This window comes from Prinia subflava, chromosome 6 (assembly GCF_021018805.1).
Source record: "Prinia subflava isolate CZ2003 ecotype Zambia chromosome 6, Cam_Psub_1.2, whole genome shotgun sequence".
Lineage (NCBI taxonomy): Eukaryota > Metazoa > Chordata > Aves > Passeriformes > Cisticolidae > Prinia > Prinia subflava.
This window is the reverse complement of record NC_086252.1, coordinates 9,117,566-9,140,506: the sequence shown is the minus strand read 5'-3', so window position 1 is coordinate 9,140,506 and position 22,941 is coordinate 9,117,566. Positions and strand designations below refer to the sequence as shown.

At 43.9% G+C, this 22,941-nt stretch overlaps 1 protein-coding gene across 1 annotated transcript in view; it reads right to left on the bottom strand.

Moving 5' to 3' along the window:
• Positions 1-22,941, bottom strand: part of ERBB4 (erb-b2 receptor tyrosine kinase 4) — a 528,150-nt gene that overhangs the window by 77,692 nt on the left and 427,517 nt on the right. Inside the window, exons 17-19 of the mRNA XM_063400120.1 lie at positions 12,649-12,781; positions 8,934-9,056; positions 7,453-7,551 (exon numbers count right to left, since the gene is read on the bottom strand). Coding sequence (XP_063256190.1) covers positions 7,453-7,551; positions 8,934-9,056; positions 12,649-12,781 — 355 coding nt within the window. The remainder of the gene's footprint in view (positions 1-7,452; positions 7,552-8,933; positions 9,057-12,648; positions 12,782-22,941) is intronic.

Sequence of the window (22,941 nt, the reverse complement as noted above, 5' to 3'; positions counted from 1 at the left end):
AATACTAGGTAGAATGTTAATGCAAACAGATGTTTATTATTTTTATAAATCTGTGACAGCTGCTGATGTGTCAGAGGGGTCTGGATCAGTACTGAGGCACAGAAAACGAATTTTGAGGGATTATTTACCACAAAGCATTGAGGGGGAAGTACTGCAAACTACAGTGTTTGGAGGTAAAATGTATTTTGACAGTGATACTTGAAATTGAGCTCCTACAAGCCTGTGCCTCTGTACGCTTACATTCCTATTAAAAATGGTGACAGCACAATCATTTGTACATATACATAGATTTTTTTTCCTCACTACAACGTAAAAAGCCCTGTTCTCCCTTAACTTTAGGTTGACTTGGCACCTCATTAGATGTGCTGTTAACCTCAAAGCAGTGATGGCTTGTTTGGGATGCATTACAGTCAAGCTTGTGGAAACAGTACCTCTCTTTTATTAACAGGGGCCCCATAAAACCCTGCATTTTCCAGCAGTTTGGCAACATTCCGGCATACACAGTGCCCTTTAGGAACCTAAATATTAACATGTGCCTATTTTACACTGCTGATAGGAGCTGGAGGCACAGAGAAGGAATGCAAAGCTGTTCCTTAACTACAGGTTTGCAGTTTTAGTGATAAGGCAAACACTTGTCACGCTGCTGTCAGTGCCAAACTCTGCTTTAAATCCGAGTATCTGTGTCAGCCTCTTCTCAGAACAGATCAGGCATCATTAAAGAGCCTTATTTTCTTTAATTTAGTGATTTTTACAGTGTTTTGTCACTTTCATTTCTGCACTTTGCATGTCAGTCTCAGAAGGGCTGTGAGAAGAACCCCAGCATCCCCAGCCACTCTGCTGCTGTTTCTGAAGAATTTTTCTCCTGTTTATGATATCAAGCCTGTGAGCTGCAGCCTGGCACTCAGCAGGATCTGTGCCTGCAGGGCTCCATCTCCCCTCGGCCCTAAACAGCACCAGATGAAGAGAGCCACACCTGCAGGTGCTGTCCACTTGGGGTGAGTCCCCAGAATTCATGGCTTTACAGCATCCCATAGAAATTTTCACTGAAGCCTGTAAGGTTCCTCTCCTAAAAGCCCAGGGAAGATCTCCTCTGGAGGAGAGATTCTGACCCAGCCCTGGATCTAACCCATGGTAAAGGGTGGACACACACAGCACAATGGCAAGAACTACTGAGTGCAACAGAAAACTCATCGTGGAAATACAGATCCCATCAGCGCCTCATTAAGTCCTCTAATTAAACCATTGTGTGCCACCTATGATAGTCCTAGCACCATCCCTCTGCCTCTTTTTTTTTTTTTTTTTTTAATATTCCCATCCTTTGGCTGTTCAATTTCTGAACACTGTTTCAAAAGACCTCTCTCCTACTGTGTCCTGATAAAACAGTGGCAACTCTGGGATCCTGACCTTCAGAACAACCGCATGTACAGCCAAGCAAATAACTCACTTCATGTTTCAGTAACCAGAAGCACACGCCAAGGAGAGAAGTACCAACCCTGTCACTGGAGTGCCTTATACACGGAGAAAGAGACTGCAATACAAGATCTCAGCTCAAAAGGTTTCCTTCACACACACTTTACAGCCAAAAGTAATTCTCGAATTTGATTAGATTCCCAGTTAATCCACAGCTATATTTCCCTGTGAATAAATGAACACTCCCACCCAACCCTCTTCCCATGCACAGATTTACCCAGCCTTATGCAGGGTATCCACATCATAAAGCACTGCAAACCTGAAATAAGGAGTTCTGCACTTGCCAGAACAAAAAGCAGCTGAATGTACTTCCTGACTCATTTAGGAGTAGCTCGCAATGTCAGTGCCTCACTAAAGCAAGGGATTCCTCCTCAAACCTGTGGCAGACTTCTTGGAAGGATTACCCCAGAGGTGAAGTCCTGGTCCAGCTCACAGCTCCCATGGATTTCAGTGGGGTTCAGGCTTTCCCCATCACCAGGCAAACTCACATTCCCTCACTGCATTTTCCAGTGTTATGCCAGCAGAATTATTTCCAAGCAGCCTGGCTCGTCTGTGCTTGCACCTCAAGCTCTCTGTGCATGTATTTTAACCACACAGCCACACACTCCTGCATATGGAAAATGTATACACACCCCCTGTACACACACACATTTTACCCTCACACAATGTGGAGGGAAAAATTACTGAAGCCAAAGAAAAACGTTAAAGAAATTTTTCACACATTTAAAGAAAAATTATTGCTTAAGATGGGAATGACAGAAAAGCAGCCTTGAAACAGTTAATGTTCAGATGACTGAAAGCAGTTAACCTTCATCAGAGATCAGACTCCCAGCTTCTGCAGAGGCTGAGCACTCTCGGGGCCTGTGCATGGCATGCAGCACTCTCAAGGACAGCTGGATTTCTGGCAGGTTGGAAATTGTAATTGCAATCACAGTGAGCTGCTGTGCCTGGGACTGATGGGCAGGCAGCTCCCCCGCTCAGCGCCGCTGCGCACGGCTGCGAGGAGGGGGAGGCTGCACAAAAGGAACTCTGCAATCACAGGAGTTGTGGAACTCCTGGAACTCGCCAGGATGGAGTGCAAACCCATCAGAGCCGGAGCACAGAGCCAGCAGGGCTCCCAGACCCCTCTGCCAGCCGGGAAGGAGGATCTGTATGGAAATGGCAGCAAGGAGGATAAGGAAAAACACCTCACTGCTGCCACAAAGGATTTCATTTGATCCCTACCCTGCCCTTCAGCTGAGATTCAGGATTAACTCTGCTGTATTTCACAAGCAGCCAGGCAGTCGGTGAAACAACTGGATCCAACTACTGTTAGCAGCAATGTTTTTTCCAAGTCTCAGAAGCATCTACATGGTCTGCTGAAGGCCTGGGCAGGAGCAAGATGTGTACAAAGAATTAAAAATATAAAAGAGATATTTTTCCAGTCACCCACACAGTCACATAAAGCAGGATCTTAGAAGGAGACAGTCTCCTGTGTCAGCTGAGAAATTGTGTATCAGAGTGTGTCCACAGCCTCAGGGGCTCTGTGAATGCCACCATGGGCCACGCAAAGAACCAAAAAGCTTCAGCCTAGAACCTTCCTCTGTCTGAAGCCAACAGTGGAAACCAAAAAAGGTAAATTTTCTCTCACCTTCTTCACCTGACTAGCCAGCTGGATCTCCAGTGTGCTTCCCACCTAGACATACTTGAGGAAACAAAGGAAGCATCTAGGCCTGTCCATATCTCTGTGGGGTTTCAGCAGAACAGGAGGAAGAACTCTCCAGTCAGCAACATGATTTTTTTGGTCTTCAATCCTCTGAACTGAAGATAAGTTTGATATCAATATCCTCAAGCTGAGGGCTTGTCTTCACTGTAAGACAGGCGTACAATTAAGAAAAAGCTGTTTCTGCAGCACATCTGAGTGATGTAGTAATTTAGTTCATTAGGCCAGACATAAATAAAAGATGTGGGTGTCAGTCCCCTACATGCAGCTTTAATTTGCTTGCTCTGTGTCTGGTGGAGGTCACTGTCACTTACCACCTCTGCACTTGGCGTGACAAATGTCCTCCCACACGCCAAGACAGCAGCAACTGCAGCCAGCACACACCAAGCCAGGAAGCCCCTAGATCTTAATTATAAAACCATAAAGGAAACCAACTGCCTCTGAAGCTCTCTTACTAGGAAACAAATGAGAATGGGAAATTTATTTCCAGCCATAAATCCCAGAGCCTTCAGTTTAATTTTTCCCAAGTTAACTTTCTCACCTAGCTAAGCAGCGCTGCCTTCTATTATTAGCTTCTGGCCCAATATCAGCTGACCACCATCAGTCAAGCTGTCCTCATCTCAATGAGCTCAGGGACTCCCGAGGAACTCTGTGCATGCTGACTTGTGCTTGCAGCCTCTAATTGTGTTCTAACAGATAATGGAGCATTTAAACTCAGAGAGGATAGATTAAACTTGTAAGTGGCTCAAAAGCCTGGAACACACACAGCTCATAGCATTACTTCCTGGAAACATCCAGTTCAGAGGAAAGGCCCTCATCAGCTGTCTGTTTCCCCATGACAAGTTCTTTAAGGACGTGTTTTTAGCCTCAAAGGCTGTTTGCTATGCTCTCCAAGTGCAGCATGTCTTTAGAATTTATTACACTGTCAGTTCAGTATCTGGGCTGATGTTAAACCACCTGACCAGGCCAATGGCTACTTGACTTACCAGACAATCATAACAGTCAAACAAACTGAGGCTGAGGAGGTGAGATTGTTCTCCCAAGTGAAACTGTAAGTCCCTCTTCTACTATTGAGTAACCTCTCAGCTGCACATTTGCCTTTTTTCCTCCCCACAAGGTTCTCTTCCCTCCACAAAGCTCAGGACCAGCACAGACTCCATTCCCAGCCCCAGGTGAGGAGCAGATGAGCTCCCTCCTGATGCCTGTGCCCTGCTGGTGACTCCCTCACACACCCCTGCAGGCAGAGCAGGAGCCCTTGCACTCTGAATTCAAACTCCAGCCCCTTTTGGGGACAAGGGAGTGTGACCTGCCAGAGCAGAAACTGTGCCCTGCAGCTTCAGCACACAGCCCTCATGCTGAGGGGGAAATCCTCCAGCCTCTGTAATTATCCAGATACAACACAGCCCCGAATGTGTGGGGGGACAGGGCAAACCTACATTTTACAGATGTAACAGCAGCCTGTGTGTGGTGAAAATAAACCCACAGAAGGCCCCGTGTGCAGTCTGGTTCTGGTGCAGGTCACTTTGCAGACTGCAGCTGGTACTGCTGCAGCAGACACAGACCTACTGCAGGGACAGGATCTAGGGATGAACACAGGGAGCAAAGGGAAAGGGGGAGAAAGCCTGCAAAAGAGACTCTGCTACAGCTCCCTCTAGCAAAATCCCAGATAAGGGCTGTGCTTTTTTTTCCCCAGATCTATGGCAGTACCACTAAAACCACACCAGCCATTTCTGTGGGCACTGGCGTGTCCCATGTACCCCTCTGCACACAAACTGCTCTTTACCAAAGGCTCTCCACTCCCACAGCCTTTCTGCAAGAAATGAGAACTTTCACTTACAAGTGCAAGGACCTTCCCAACCCAGGAAGAAATACTGGCTGACAAAACTCACCTGTGCTTGACAAGGACAAAAAAATGAAAGCCAAGGGTGTGACTCATGTAATGACACCTTCCCTCTAATAACCTCCTCTTCCCATTCACTACCAACATTGTCAGACCCCATTTCAGAAAGAATTAACCCCACCATGTTCACAGTGGCATTTAGCCACCTGTACACCTTTAAAAATCTGACACAAGTGCTTTTAACCAACTATCATTATTCATAATATTGTTTTTGCTGAAGTACAGCCAGGGCATTTTGCTTTCAGATGTGCATTTGAGTATTTTCTCATAAAATAAGATCAGTAAACACTATCCAGGCTTATCAGGATAGCTATACTGACTGAAGTCTTGAAGGGAGAATGAGTTAAACACATTTTTTTATTCTAACTTACATTCCAGTGAAAGACATTTATGTTATGTCCTCATAATTTAATTTTTGGCTTTTTAAAAAATGTTTAAAACGATGTCTTTTTGGTACAGGGAGGAGTAGTCACATTAAAATCATAAATAATGCTTAGGTCATTGTCTTTGAAAATTTATTGTTTCAGGAACTAAATAACTGTTTTGGGAGGTAAGGATGGCAAGAACCTCTGTATAACTGGATGAGTAATTATTTCACAAGAATGAAGTTTAATCATCATCAGTGCAGTACGGAAAAGGATTACAAATCACTGCACATATATCAAAAGCAGCACTGATAGAAAACGTATTATTTCTCCTTACTGCCACTTGTATCAACTAATGATGAAGTCTAATTCTTTTTTATTATGATAAAAAAAAAAAACCTCCTAAGGATTATTTCTAACCTCAAGAACTAAAAACAACTTTAATTTTTCCCACATCTTGCTGCCACTGGGTTAGAGAACCAGGAGAAACTATTAATTTAAAGAGAAACCTTTCCTACTGTAACAGCACAGTCCAAAACATCCAGAGTTCCCCGAAGCCTCTTCATTTCTGAGCCATTTATCAGATGTTCTATGCAAACACTGAGGAGAAGCATGGTCCAGTGAACTAAACCAAGCTGAGCTACCAAACCTCAGACAAGCAGCTCTGCCTTTCACCAAGAACCTCACGTTGTCTTTGCTTCAAGGTTAAGCAGTATCAGAGGAGGAGATATCACAGCTATTTCTCTATCAGATCAGGGGTCAGGTCCTGACCAGTTGCTCAGTTCCACTGGGTTTCACACAGTGATAACAATTCCCTCACCTTTAGGCTGGAATCTGTCACTGACTGACCACTGACAGCCGGATCACTGCATCCCACCTCCCCTCTTTGGGCACCTCTATTATTAGTAAGACTCTCTGTCCATCAAGCAAAAATACCTAACACTTGCTGTTCCTTTAGTGCAATTAATTCATTTTAAACAGTGCCCAAACTGCCTTTTTTATTTATTATCACAAAATGATCACTGAATGCAAGAGAACCACAAAATGACAGAATTATCAACCTTGGAAACGATCTTGCCAACATAAATGTGCAGTGCTCAGTAAAAAGCACAGGAAATCCCTTCCTCTACACATCCTTCCTTCAACTGCCTAAGAACTCACACATGGAACAGCTGTCTGGAGCACATGAACACATAACTGAGCATTTCTGATCACTTCTAGGTGGAAGAACAGACTACATAATGGGAGTACCTTCTCCTTGTGGCTTACAGTCTCATTAATGCTAACAAATTACACTGAACAGATCAGCAAGACTTAAAAGTCACGTGTAATTGTCAAGCTCACAAGAGGGTCTCACAAAAGGAGTGCAAATTGCTGTGACTTGTCAAAAAATAGTCACCAAATAAGATACAGAGACTCAGAGTCAGTGAGCTTTCATCTTGACACAGAGCTGCAAACTGGGTGCAAAGCCTCTGTGATCACGGAACATTCATGGAAATTACCATCTCGATCTCTTATCCATGGTATTTCAGATTAGTAAAGCACAAGGACTTTTAAATCCAGCCTATTTTATTTTCTCCCTCTTTCTGTTACACTTTGCTGCTGCTGCCAGCTCCCAGACTCTTGGAGCACCAGAGTGGGGGAGAACCAAGCTGAATTTCTGTTCCTGTGAGTTCTGCACCAATACAGGCCTGCCTGCAGGGTAGGATGCCCCCCTGCAGCTCCTCCTCTCTCTTCCATGGCTTTTCTGCCACAGAAGGATACAATATCTAGCCCATGAGACAGAGGAGTTTCTGTCTTATACTGACAGAAAAACAATTTATTAGAGAAGTCCAAGAATCTTGGGGCACATGCAGTGGAAAACCCAGCCCTGCCAGGTGCTGTGTACAAACCTCCTTTTGCTATTTAAATATAAAGGAAGAGAACTGGCAAGAATTTGTCTTTACAACCTCTGTGGGCTACAGAAAGACACCTCCCCTGCCAAAACCCAAAGACACTGCTTGTGTCTTACTCACATCCATGAACTCCACGTTGGCTTTTGGACCAGTGGTCTCGTTCAGGATCTTGATGGCCACAGGAATCTTCACTGTTTCTCCCTCAGGCACCCAGATCCCCTAGAAAAAGAAATAAAATGAGACAGAAGACTAATAAGAAAACAATCAAAAACTTGAGTCAGTTACAGCTCTTTTTGACACACTCTGACATGTCATGCAGATCAGTTAGGAGACTCAGAACTGAGAACACACAAAGCTACAAAACAGAAAAAAAATCCATAAAACTACTTCTTCCATCAAAACTAAACTCTGATGTTAAATGAAATGTTTTGTATCAGTGAACATCCTTGATTTTCTTGTCTGCATCAGGGTTTCTAAAGAGCAATGGCAGCGTGGCCATAATGCACAGTTTTAAGTGAGTAATATAAAATTCTGATACTGATTTGGATATAATTAAACAAAAATCTGGATTTTCTGTCTGAATTCCAATGCTCAAATTTGAAGCTATCAGTAAACTCTCAAAACTGATTATCACCAGATCATAACATCATGCAGGAACAGAACCCCTTGAGAATAACTGACTTAGAGTGAAACATTTAAGGGCTGTTTGTCCAATTGCTCAATATTGAGAATCAAAAACTTAGGTGTCTACAAAAGAAACTTAAAATAAAAATTCACAAACTGTGTTTGTCTAGGGCTACTTTTCCATCATTCTTGACTATTCCTGTGTTCTTGTCAGCCTCACGGCATCCACCTCTATCACTTTATTATCATCTAAGTCTATTCACACTTGTTTTTCACAAATCCATTGCCCTGACCTTGCAGCTGTAACGACGTGGCCTGTGCTTCCTTCCTTTCCTCCCCTCTCTGAGGGCAGATGCAGGTGCTCTTACCACCTTGATTTGGCAGGTTTGGGTGCTCCCAGAGGGTTGGGGAATTGCTTTGACTTGCCCACTAAGCCCTGCTTCGTGCCTCTGAGACCTGGACATGGCCAGCAGATCTTAAAAAATAAATATTTCTTTAACAGAAGTACTTTCTCCATTGTGGGTTCCACTCTCACACGGCAGTTGTTAAAGAGTGCCCTGATGTAACTCACCTTTTCTGTTTAAATGGAAGAGACAAGGAGGGTTACAGTTTAGGTAATGACATAGTTTTACTAGGTATTACTGCTGTTGCAGGACCCACGTGACACTTGGGAACTGAAAGACAGTATTTATCCTTCTTTCCAAAAGTGTCCTGCTCTTACGTAAGAGCAGAAGGGCAAACCTTGATACTGCACTTTGCCAGCAGGACAGTCTGGCCCTGACATGTCTTTGCTCACCAAAAAATAATATTTGCATGTCACCATTTGACCCTGAGGATGCATTCTTTGCACACAATTCCAGTATCCTTTCTCTCCCAGGGCTCAGGAACCCACAGGACAGGCAGCTCTGCTGCAGTGCAGAACTTGACTTCTCCACAGTTAAAGAGGGGACCCAGGGCTGTGTGGGGAAGACTCTCACCTTGTACACGGTGCCAAAGGCTCCAGAGCCCAGGACCTTGACTCTCTTCAGCTCTGTCTCCTTCAGGATGCGGAGCTGTGCTTGGTTGGGTGCTGTGCCACTCGGGGTCAATGGTTCCACCAGCTGCAAAGGAAAATCCAACAGCCTCAGACACTGCTGTGGCAGCAGCCCTCTTGTGAGAGGGCAGAAAGGAGCTGAGACACAGACTCCTTGTTTATCACAGCATGAAAAGGGCCCTGCTTTATTCCCCTTCACAGCTCAGCCATCCTGACCCCAACCCTTCACTGACTCTGGCTGCAGCAAGCTCCTGCTGGAGCTTTCCCCTGCAGCCTCTGCCTGCAGCTTCTACCCAGCCAGACTGTGACTGTACACCCAGACTGACCTCACAACGGTGGCTCTCCTCCCCCAGGGTCCTTCCTCAGGAGTCTCTCCTTCACACTCCTCAGGACTCCTCAAGACTCAAGACTCACTCCTCCTCCTTCCCGCTCCTCCCCTCACAGCTCAGCCTCTCTCATCACACTTTATTGGCTACAGCTGGGACTGATGAGGGGCCGGGCTGCATTGGTAATTAACACAGCTCTCACTGATCAGGTATTGGTAATTGGTATCACTAATTAACACAGCTCTCACTGATCAGGTATTGGTAATTGGTATCGGTAATTAACACAGCTCTCACTGATCAGGTATTGGTAATTGGTATCAGTAATTAACACAGCTCTCACTGATCAGGTATTGGTAATTGGTATCAGTAATTAACACAGCTCTCACTGATCAGGTATTGGTAATTGGTATCAGTAATTAACACAGCTCTCACTCATCAGGTATTGGTAATTGGTATCGGTAATTAACACAGCTCTCACTGATCAAGGCCAGCTCACCTGGATCCCCTTCTCCACACATTGCTGACCATGAAGCCCCATCAGAAGTTTATACTGAGGGCAACCAACCCAAGGAAATGGTGGAACAATGGTGGAGATATATTGATCACTGCCCTGCCAACTCTTGGAGGGATTTTTCATCCTCAAAAGCAAACCAGCAACACCACAAAACCAAGAGACCTGAGGAAGCAAGTCCTCATTCAAACACAATACTTTCCATCAGCAACTGCATGATGGAATTATGAACTGGAAATTGAATTGGTGTCAGAGTAACACATCCAAGGACTTTTGATAATGGAGGCAGTATAAATATTTTCTATATGACAGAAATATAGCATTTATTATCAGTGTGCCACATCCTATTTTTGCTCATTTTAGTGTCTTTTAAGTTGGCCATATTTCCTTTTAATGGCCTGGACTAAATGGCTCATCGCATTCTTATTCTATTTTGAGGAGAGGATGATTTTTCTGAACTTCTGTTTTACCGCACATGAAGACAGCTTTAGAGAGAAAACACCTTAGAGCAGAAAACTAATTTATAACAGCCACTAATTTACTGCAATTAAACATTTGCTCAAGATGTCCCAAGAAACTTTCTAAATGAGCCACAATGGCACATTCAGTTAAAAATGCTCTTAGATCTCCTACCATCTCTGCCAGAAAAACAATGCTTCTTTAAAAATAAATTAAAAATACACGTAGAAGACAATACTCAATACAACACATGAAAAATATTCTATGGCTTTACAGGATGAGGAAAACAATTCAGGGCTCCTCCTACTCGAATTGCTTTGAAACCACTGCAGCATTGCAAAGCTGCCTCTTTACAAGCCTAAATGCAGCATGCTCTGCAGTTTGAGAACTACTTCAATGGCTCTTTGGGCACCATGAACTAACTTAATTAACCAGACTAATTAGTTTTGTTCAGGTAAAAATACCGGTATCTGGCAATTAATGGGTAAGAAAAAAACCAAAGAGCAACAAGTTGAGTGATTGCTCTTTCCTCCTTCCCACATCAGAAGTTCAGCATTTATACCATGAAATAAAGGTTTATACCATAAAAGCAAACCAGGCACGCTGGCAGCACACTTTTATGTTTTCAATTTGTGAAGGATGAAAAGATGTTCTGTGCCACAGTCCACCAACACAGGAACGGGAGGGAGAGGTGGGGATGTGTTGTGGGGGTCTAAAACCAGGCCTGCAGAGTTTTATGGAGAATGATCTACAGAAAGAGTAAGCCCTGTTACAGCCTCCAGCTAGAAAGAGAGACCTCAACCAAAGCTATTTGCTTGTGTGTTTATTTCAGGACGCTCCTGATTTAATCTTTGGTTCCTCAGCCAAGGCAGCAGCTTCCCCACGTGTTCAGTAGGAGGCCCTGGTCCCTCAGCACAGCCACAGCTTTTATCTGACCACATGAAAAATGAAATCTGGACTTCAAAGCCACTGCAAGGAGAACCACTGGCCTAAAATAATTCATGCTTGGGTATGGACTGATACAACGGTGAGATTTATTCGTCTAAAGGCACTCAGTGCTGTTAAGCTTTCTATGCAGCTGAACAGTGTTTAACAAGCAACACAAATTCTAGCCAAACATGAAGATACTTGTGCAAACAGACTGGGGATGCATAAATCATTTACTGCCAGACTCTACAGTGCAGATGAGTGGGAGCAGAACCCTTGGAACAGAAGAGAAAGCAGCACTGTTAATAATGCTTTATCGAAGAGTCACTAGCTAAACAGCATTTCCAAGCTTTATTATCTTATGAAGGGGCACCCTAAGTTTAAAATACCATCATTTCCAACTGTCTCAAGTACAGGACTGAGGAGATGGCAGCAATCACCTTTGCAGTAGCTGACAGATACACATTTAATGTTATATGTAAATGCTCTTCCTAGATTGCCCCCTTCACTAATGACACTTCAAAGAGCAGGATGGAGCCGTCACAGCACTCTGCTATAGCTCTGCTACATTTTTTTTTTCCAGTAGGACTGTAAACTTCAATTGGTTAAGCTCTGTGAAGTATCTTGGCCTAATAAAATACATTATTAATACTGATTATTACTGATCACTACCACAGGCTTTGACAAAATCCGGACAACAAAATATCTGACATGGGAAGGAGGAAAGAACAATCACTCAACTTGTTGCTGTTTGGTTTTTGTTTTCTTACCCATTAATTGCCAGATACCGGTATTTTTACCTGAGCAAAACTATTAGTCTGGTTAATTAAGTTAGTTCATGGTGCCCAAAGAGCCATTGAAGTAGTTCTCAAACTGCAGAGCATGCTGCATTTAGGCTTGTAAAGAGGCAGCTTTGCAATGCTGCAGTGGTTTCAAAGCAATTCGAGTAGGAGGAGCCCTGAACTGTTTTCCTCATCCTGTGAAGGAACTGAATGTTTTGTAGTCCAGACTGTAGGAACTGGGAACAACAGTAAGTCACAGCATCTGCCTTTAAGCACGACGTTTGTACCAGAGCTTGCTGAAGGAATTTACCTTAGCCTTCAAACAAATAGGGCCAGAATGAAACCTGGTAATATTTAAGCATGAGAGGTGCTAAATGTGCTGATGAACTGGGATAGGAGTTGAGTGGGCAGCAGGATGGGAGCTGAGCAATCTGCTGGGACACACTTCCTAGCACTCACGGTGATGAATCTGTACTTGTGCAGGAAACCAGCGTCTTGAAACAACTTTGCTCTTTCACCAGTTTAGCCTGCACAAGTAAGCAGAAGGGTTTCTCCAGGCCTCTCTGGTGACTGAAGGCCTGAACACCTCTAAGAGCAAAGCAGAAGGGCCGTGCCTGTCTCCCCAGCCAGCCCTGAGGAGCAGCCCGGGCTCACCTCTGTCTCCAGGAACCGCCGCAGCGCTCTCTTCTTCTTGATGCTTTTGCGCCGCACGTACACCGCAAACGTCAGGCCCATGATGACGATGATGAAGAGGCCGCCAATAACTCCCGCAGCAATCAGGGGTGTTCTGGCAATCAGAATCAGAGACTTTACTGTCACAGCTGGGGCCAGAGACCAAAGAATGCTTGGGCACGGAAAACACAGGCACATGGAAAGCTCAATAGCTGCCTTGTGACTGAATTCCAGCCCAGTCAGGGCAAACACACTGACACGTGGTAGGGATTTGCTCGTCTTTAATCATCATACCAATTCTGGTTCTGTTTACAAACCCCCATGCATAGGTGAGGAGTCGTGTGGACAAGGAGAACACAGCATGCACTTTGATGGCAAATGCAAATCTGCAATGGCAAAATGAGGACACAGGTATCTGCAAGAGATCTGCCCATGCTGGCTTCGGCTGTACCCACACCAGCTCAGGGGCTCCTCCAGTCAGGGGAAAGCAGGCAATGGAAAATCCCCAGGCTGCCAGCACAAAGTGCCTCCCTGACCGTGGAGGGGTGAGAGGGAACCTCACAGGCAAGATCTGGAGATCACCTACACAGGCAATGGACAAAGCAGGCTCCCTCCAGAGAAAAACCCAAAGCTGTACCTTAAATTAGGCATCTCCACAGCACACCGGCCACTTACCAACACGAACACAGAGCATTTAACATCCCTCCAACAGTGGCTGGACAGCCGCTGAAAAGATGGGTAAAAAGATGGGTAAAAGCACAGCATGACAACTGCGGAGTGTGATGGTGCTGAACCCGCTGCCTGGTAAGCCCAGGAAATGGATTGACTGTTGCCAAGATTGTGGAAATGTCACTGCTGTGCTCTAAAAGCCTCCCTCAGTCACATCTGAATGATGATAAAAGGTACATTGCAGCCTATTAATAAAAATGTACCGCACAGCTACGGAAAATTTTAAAGAGTCTCCTTCAGAAATAGCAAATTGTTTTATCCAACCCTTTATGATTCTGTTTACAAACTTTCCTGCATCTCACCTGGTGTGGTGCATGAAGATGTGTCTGCATGACCTCTGAGAAAGCCCCAAACTCCCACATCCAGTATTTAAAGCACCACTAGCAGGTTTTCCCAGGGTGAACACATTGACACAAAGGCCTATTGCAGCTCACAGACTTCAATGGGCGATTCTGAAAAACACTGGCCACCAAAAGCCTTCTGTGGAGCTCGTGCTGCCTCGTGCTCTTGAGCAGAGGAATTTTTAAAATTCATTTTTATGCTGTATGAACAGCCATATAATTTTTAACAAACACCACCAAACCACAGACTGACTAAACAGGCAGAACTCTCAGCTTTAAGTGCACATTAATAACTAGCATAACAGTTGTCAAAGTAAGTAATTGCAGTTTTATAGTGCTGTGTACTCTGAAAGTAGTCCAAATAATATTTACATGATAGACTATAATAAAGAAATGGTTCTAAAGGGGACATAATAAGTAATGAAGAAAATAAAATGAAGTTTGTAGCCCTTCTATTGTTATAGAGTACAAGGGGGGGATTTCAAAATGGATTTTTATGTGAACTCTCACTGACTTTGAAAGAATGTCCTCATTTTTACTAGGTAATTGAAAAAAAGGAAATAATTTCCAATTACTTCACCAAACAAGCATTTTAGTTGCTAATGTGAAATACGCTATATTGTACCTGGATTTTCAGGAGGCACCACCTAAACATATTATCAAGCAAGCTTAAAAAGGAAGCATGAAAGGGATAGTACAACGTGCAATAAAAAGAACATAGTTAAATGCTAAACAAATCAGTGAAATACAGAAAAAGCTGTATTTTCCACTCAAACAGTGATCAGCTGCCTTGACTCCCAAATCCACTACCCCTGCATCAAATCCTGTCAGGCACAAAGATCCCAGCCCTGGATGTGGTCACATTCCCAGCAGCTTCTCCTCCCTCTGCTGCTGCCTGAGCCCCAGAATCAACAGCCTCGTGGTTTATTTGCTCCAGGAGCAGATGCCAAGTCTCTGCAGCCACAGCTCCCTGTTATCACCTCGCCACTGCTTCCAACCACGCCAGGATTATTTCCTAAACCCAGTTTTCAGGCGCCACCCTGTCACTGAGGTGGTTTTCACCTGTGTTTGTTGGGTTTACTTTGCTTTTTCTCTCTGTTCTGCTAATATCAACAGTTCTCTGCCTGTTTTCATGCTTGCAGAGCTTTGCCTTCAGCAGCCTGATGAATTCCATTAAGCTGTTTACCTTTCTGCTGGGCCATTGCTGGGGTTGCTCATCACGGATCCCAGCAAGGTGGCACTGCCCAGAAGTCACAAACCCTTCTCCCATTTTGTTTTTTTAAAGCCAATCCTTTTTTGCATATGCACACAACGAACTGTTTGGCTTCACAGGCAGCTGGACACACAAATCTCCTTTTCTCTAGTGGCATTAAGGGCTTCATCCATTTACTTGTGTTACATTAGTGTCCCACAGCCACGTCCATGGCTGCAGTTCCTGACATTTGCCCCCCTCAGACTACTGCCCACTTTAAACTAATTCCGTGAGCAATGCTGATGGAAAGACAAAAAATGCGCTGTCAAAAGTCCCCATTATGTTAAAGCAATCCTTAAAAGCATAGAGGACTAAAAAGGCTCAGAAAAGCTAAAGTCAAGCAAGGAGAGGTAGTTCCACGTCAGTCCTGCCTGTGCAGCCAAAATTCAACCCCAGCTCACATTTCTTACAGCTCCACCACTATCCTGGTGCTGGCGAGGCCTTGGGAGGCTGACCTGGAACAGAGACTGAGCAGAGCTGGAGAATAAAACAGGGATTTATCAAAAGGCCTTTAGGGCACACCTTGGGCAGGACAAGAGCCTGGCCAGGGCTACACCCAAGGTAAACCCAAAATGGGCACAAAATGGACAAAGTCACAAGGGCTGACACTTTTGTAAGTTTTCGTCCATTTGCATGTTGGGGTTTAATTGTCCAGTTACAGCTTCAGATTATGCAGTCCCATCCTTCTTGTTTTCTCTCTTCAGTCCATTGTTTGTGCTTTTGGGCCTGAAAACTTGTACCCATTGTCCTTGGTCTCCATCTGGAAAAGGATTTGTTTTGTGTCCCTGCTCTGTGAAGAGAGCTGCTGACACTGAATGTGAGGCTCAGAACTGCACCCCTAGACAGCAGAGAGTCTAAAAAACATAAAAGCTAAAACTGAAGGCATCACCAATCTTCAAGTTTCTTGTCATATCCAATAATTTGTTCTGTAATAAGAGCCTGTGTGATTTTCAGCTGAGGTTTTTTAACAAGTGGTGGCATTAAAGCATCTTCTGGACCCATGTTTGAGATGAGAGTGCATGGAGGATTTGTAGCAGGATGTGTTTGGAAATATGCATCCACATGTTTCATGAATTATGTACATTCAGGCATACCTTCAGTTAAAAATCTTTCCTTCAAAGCCTAAATCAAAGTAGTCACACTTCCCTCTGCCCTGGCATGTTGATATAAATACAGCATTTGGGACATTTATTAGAACACCAGTAATGGCCAGGATGCTGTTAACTTCAGCACAGATTCTAGCTGCTCATCACTTGAGTTCTAAATATGCAGAATTTATCTTTGTGGAGCGTAGCAGGGAAGAAATGCAGCCAATGCTCATAAATACTGAGGAAAATTGAAGGCAGATAAAGAGCAGGGTGTAAGGAATTTCTCTGAGTGTGCCTGATGCTGCTTTTGGATTTATCACTATTGTTTTACTGGAATAGCAGACTGTCTAAACATCCTACACAAATTATATCAATCACTAGAGAACCCCGTTTGCTTAGTGGGGAAAAAGCTCATGTAAATCTGATTTCCTGTTCCTGACTCAGGTTTGTACAGGATCCCCTTCTAAATGATCCTATACCCAAAAGTTCTTCCGTATTGATAACTTATCAGTCATCTCCCAATCACTCTTATGTTACCAAGAGCAACCCCGACTCTCCAGCTGCTCTTTCTTATGATTATTTTGTAGTACAGTCCACATCGAGGAAAAGGGTAATTTAGTAAAATTTAGTTCCTCCTTCCAAATTTCTGCATGACAGAACATTCCAGAATTTACTGCTTTATCTGTGTAGCTTCTGAATGTTAGAGAGACTCGTCTTCCAACAGCTGCTGGAATTCCAGAGCAGAACAGGCCAGGCTTCTGGGGAAACGGGGATCCAGCTTAAAAATCTCTTTGCTCTTTCAGTCACAACGCCCTTCCTCTCCCCATTCCACCAAACCCCCAAACCCAAGCACCAGCACTCTGGCAGGCATTGGATCCTGCTGACCTTTTGTGCCTTTTAGGTCTCACAGAGCCTGAAGTTTATAAGAGGTCAATAAAATAAAATAAAATAAAATAAAAAATAAAATAAAAATTAAAATCATTTAAAAACTAAAAAAAAAAAAAAAGAAAAAAAAAAAGAAAAAAATAGAAAAAAATGTAGTAAATAAATAAATAAATAACAACCCCCCCAAACACAAAACAAAACAAAACACAACAAAACAAGAACAACAAAAAAACCAAAACAAAAACCAAAACAAAAAAACAAAACAAATCAAAAAACAAACAAAAAAAACCCCCAAAAAACAAAACCAAACCCAAACCAAATCAAAACAAAAAAAAAAAAAGAGAGAAGTCTTCAATACCATTTTTTCCCCTGCCTCTGCCATGAGGGAGAGAGGGATTGCTTCTCATTCCTCCTCAAAAAAATATGTATTCGAAGTGTTTAAGGAATCAGCAGCACAAAAAGGCCGATGAAACCTTGATTGCTTATACACAAACATACTGATCCAGCTGTAGGTTTTGGCTTGCTTTCTTAGTGATGCCCTTCTTCTCACTGGAAGTTTCCTGGAAACTGCTACCCTGTTTTAAAAATCCACTGCTTAGAAGTTGACTCAAACATCCCAAAGTTTGGAATTTGCAGCCCTGGCCCACTGGTTGATCCAGGAGCTGAGAGCAGAGACAGCGCTGAGCTCAGCCTGCATCCAAGTTATTCACATGCACAGGACATCAGTGCCAGCAGGGAGCACCCTGGGGAGATGGGACAGTTCTAAAGCAGGGATATTCTCTCTCCCCCCTGTTCTTTGTCTCCTGTCCCTGCTGTGGTTGAGACCATGCACATTAACAGCCACTGGTCTGTTTTAATGCAGGGATGCTTTGTACCTTCTCTTTTTCTCCCTTCATCGCTCCAGCAGGGGCAGAGGAAGATGTGATTTACTGCTGAAATTTGCAGGTATTTTTTCAGGAAGGCTATCCACTCAAGCAGAGCAATGCCCATGGATGCAGACACAACTGGCATGAACTGAAAATCTCCCCATGGCTGATTCAGGCCTGCTGGGGGCTGAGGAACTCAGAGGAGATGGGTTTGCTGCTGCCGTGCTGCTGAACTGACACATCTTCCCTCCAGTCTGCCACGTCACTGCATTTGTTTGCTTCAGGCCAACCAGCCTGCAGGCTCTGCATCCCCTGCTCCATGTTCTCAGCATTATTTTCTGATCAATTTGCAGAACTGATCAGAAAATATCACCACAAGCAGGGGCTGCAGTGTCCTGTCTCCTCTCCAGCATGACCCACGCTGACAGCAGGCCTCCAGATTCTAACCTTGCAGGATTCATCTGAGCAAAAGAAATGGCAACAAATAAAACTACATCTTCCATCCTTTTGCCTCCTTCTACTTTTCTGCTGTCACCACTTCTTTTCACTCATGTTATGGTGTTTTACAGCTTCTGTACCTTCTAAGACATACCTGTACTATCTAATTTCAGTGACAATATCTAAACATTATTTGATTTATGACAAGTAGAGGACTATGAGTTGAAATGGATCAGTGAATACAATAAATACCAAATAGAGGTATTTAAAAAAAAGCCAAGTGAGCATTTTAAGAGGTGCCCAACACTGGGGTATTGCTTTGAAATCCTGTGTTTCCAAAGGAAACGGGCAGAGTATTGGGAGTCCAAGACAGATTGTTTGAGGAAAAAGTTCTCAATTTTGCTTAAAAAGTTGAGTGCATTTCAGGGAGTTTTCCTTTAGGCATTACTAGAAAAACCTTGTATCATTGACAAAGCAGGGATTACATCATGACCAGACCGTGTTTAACCAAAGCTTGGCCTTGTTCTGATGATGGGGTTGTCTTTGTTCTCAGATTTCTGCATAATGTATGAGAAACTTTAGTATGAGAAACTCCTGGCTCTGCTGAGAAATGCACCACAACAGGCAAATCCAGAGTTACCTCCTCACAATCCTCTGCCAAAGAAAAGCTCAGTCAGGACTTGCCAGCACCTGCTCCTCACATTATCCCATAATCTTTCCCTGCCCGTTTTATCATTTGCTCAATCTCAGATAACTACAGGAATGATTTTTGACATTATCTTCTATTGATGAAACAGCCAATATGCCTGCAAAACATCTTGTTCACCAGCAAGTGAAGATAGTGTCATTAAAAATTTACATCAGATGGAAGAAAAAGGCATGAAGCTTTTTGACAAAAGCACAGATAAGATCTGGATGAGTGTCTCATCTCTCCTAGCAAAGGACAGTCTGAAAACTCAGAATTTTACCTGACCTAGCTGGTAATGAGCAAACATTTGTGAAGAGAACAGAAATCTTGTGTATAACCACGTGGAACTCTCACCGTGCCTCACCCACAGCTGACAGGAGCCAAACCCAGGACCCAGCAGCTGGATTTGCTTGCCTGTGTCCAACTCAGAGCTCGGAATCAAAATTCAAAGGACATTCTAGCTTAGATCAAGAGCTGACCACAGCTGGAAACTCTTGCCACAGCCCTGGGAGTGTCCTGTCAGGAGGCAGGAGGAGCCACACCACCCTCTGCCCCCAAGCTCGGCACAAACTCATCTTGCTTGCAAAAGAGAAATCCCAGTCTTGATTTCACAAGCCTAGTGCTGGAGAAGAGAACATCACCACAGAAAACCTTCATTAGAAATGCACTGGCATTTTGCTGCTTTGAATGTCTCTCAGATTTCACCCCCTTCACACCCAGCTCTCCTTTTCAGCCTGCCAGACTTAGTGCCATCCTTAACCAAACTCTGTCTCCTTACCTGCCGTACTTCTAGAGGAGAACCTGGCTTTAAATCTTCACTTTCAGCCAAAATCAGCTTTAGCTGTTTGAGTTCCTAAACTTCCTTCCAAGAGACAAGGTCCTATTTCCAATGGCTCTTCCCTAGAGCCTCTCTAACACACATTCCTGGAAGAGTCAGTCTCTCTGAAGGTTCAGGGTCTACATTCTTCTTCAGCTCTCTCCACTACCACTGTAATGAGGGAGAAAAGAGGCAAAATACCCCTGCTTTACACAAAGGAGATGCAAAGGAAGCTGAACTACCAAAGAGAGGGCATGGCGTGGGGAATGAGTTCAGTATTAGCCCTCCTTTCCCACTAGAAATTGAATTTAGCTTTTTGATACTACCCAAGGGTACAGATAATTTACATGACATTTTCCCACCCTGTTACTTTACTTTACAGCATGGAAAAAAATTATAGTAAGATTAAGTAATTTGGTCTGATGGCTTGATTTCCTAATGCTCTCTTCCTGCATGATTGCTGGTATTTGTGCTAATGCTTCCAGCTTTGGTAAATGCTGAGGCACAACTTCCCACACGCAGCACCAAACTCAGGGCTTTGTTAATTCCTTGAAACCTACAGCTTGTTTAATTACTTTAACTCGTTTACCACTGTGTTTGCTACACACTAGTAAAGTATCAAATTCAAGGTATTTCCATTGCTGGAAAAACAAACAAGAAGGACTGACAAACAACTATACCATCATCATTAACGAGTTATCTTGTTTTGATTCAAGGCTGGAAAAGCTGTTGCAATTTAACTGAGAAGTGCACGTACATTTTGGTGTGTAAAACAAACAAGAAAGGAAATGCCAATGTGCAAATTCTCATCTGGAGTACACGTTCTGTGCTCCACTATCCCAGAAAAGTGGTGCTAAACAGGCAGTGAAAAGCAAGCTCTGAAGAACCCCAGCCAAGAGCTGCCCATTCCTGGCAGGATCTGCAGCTCCTTCACACCTCAGTAAGGTCACAAGGAGTGAGATTACAGGGAACCAAGTCTGGGCTCTCAACTCAAATTCATTTGTTAAGTAAATTTTTCCAAATGTGACAAATCCTACATTGCACAGGTAGACTGGAAGTAAGACCACAAGCTTTAGGTCAGAGTTATTAGCTATTAAATATTAATGAATTATTAAGAAACCATTCACTGAGGTTTAAACAACCCTACATCTTCCGTATTTCCAAAGCTCTACAAATGTATATTTAATACTAGATAATTAATTTATAACAACATTAAATCTAAATTAAATCCTTATTTCCAGCCATGAGAGAAACTCACTGGAGAGTGGTGAGATATATGCTGTCGCTTTTTAATAAGGTCACCTCTCCATGGCACAATTTCATTCCTGCATTGTGCATTATTTGTGTAGCCAAGTCAATACAGACACACAACACAAGGGTGATGAGAAACAAAAACAATGACCTCTGCAATGGCACTGTTGTTTTCCATTCTAACAAACCATTTATTAATTTGCATTTCTTATTGCTTCTTTTCTTCCAGCAGTGACCTATCACATTTGGCCTCTATCAGTGATCATAATTTTTTCTGCTCATAGTTTCAGTAAAGATAATTTAGTCAGTTTTCCAAAGAGTTTTCCTATCAAAAACGAGCACAGCTGCTGAGAAACTTGGTGAGTAGCAACACTATCAAGATTCTGCAAGAGTTTATTGCTCACATTCTTGTTGTATAACAAACTTCTAGAAACATCAGATTTCTGACCTTACTCAATCCTACTCTCTCTCAACAGGATCCTCAAACTCCTGGGGGCACAGAACAGATTTGAACCAGCATTGTGTGAGGATTGCTTCCAGCTCTTTCACTCTCCCAGCCTCAGCAGTTTCTCTCTATAGTAGCACACCCTGCTAAGCCCTTCCATGCCATGAGTCCGTGGCAGGCAGCCCTGCAGAGTAAAGCAGGTGAAGCACAAACCCTCACTGGTCACAGACAGCTCTGTGGCACAGAACAGAGGCTTTATCACAGTGAGCCATTTATTAACTGTGTTCAGACCTTACACTGAAAGAGGGGACATTTAGGGCAGGTATGAGGAAGAAATCCTTCCCTGTGAGGGTGGGAAGGCCCTGGCACAGGGTGCCCAGAGCAGCTGTGGCTGCTCCATCCCTGGGAGTGCCCAAGGCCAGGCTGGATGGGGCTTGGAGCAGCCTGGGACAGTGGGAACTGTCCCTGCCCATGGCAGAGGGGTTGGAACTGGATGGGCTTTGAGGTCCTTTCCAACATAAACCATTCTAGGATTCTATCTGTATAACAGGAAAGAAAGAAGGAATTCCCACCTACACCCTTTCACAAGACCAGTCTTAAAATGTAGAAGTGGTAAAAAAATGGAGGAGGTCACAAGGTCACCGCAGTGACTTTCATTCCTGTCTCAGGGGTACTCCACATGTTCTCCTCCTAAAGCTCCAGGCAGGGAAATGCCTTGGCAAGAATTAAGGTACCCTCAGCAAAGGTCTGGCTTCAGAACCAGTTCAGTAGAGGCAAGTTCTCCCACGGAACTGGGATTTCTCTCTCAGTGTCTTTCATGAACCTGAAAGGAGGCTGCAGCCAGGTGGGGGTCGGTCTCTTCTCCCAGGTAACCAGCAAGGGCACAAGGGGACACAGGGCAGTTTGGGGCATTCAGAAGTTCTTCACAGAAAGGGAGAATGAGCTGCCCAGGGAGGCGGTGCAGTCCCTGTCCCTGGAGGTGTTTAAAAAGGACTGGACGTGGCCCTCAGTGCCACGGTTTAGTTGATAAGGTGGTGTTAGGTCATAGGTTGGACCTGATGATCTCAAAGGTCTTTTCCAACCCAGCTCATTCTGGGATTCTGTGAATTTGTCCTGTTTGGTGATATGTAAGATCTATGTAACCTACAGAGGAAGGATCTGAAACTGCTTTTCTAGCCTGCATTCTTAAAGAATAAACCTGGTTTTTTGATTGCTCTGTTCTGATCCAGCTCCAGAAAGCTCCATATTAAGAGTCTCTCTCGAGTAGCATCCTTTACCAACCAAGTAACATAACTGGTACTCACAAATCTTATTTTCCCTCTTATTTTACACAGGGCTCCTCTGCAGAACAACTATAATTATTGTAGAAAAGCAGAGAGCATATGGAGTGCTTTCCTCCAGGCCATGGAGCGCCGTGAAAGCCACGAACACGAGCAGTTAACTGGAGGTGGTTTCCCTTCCCCACCAGCTACTGA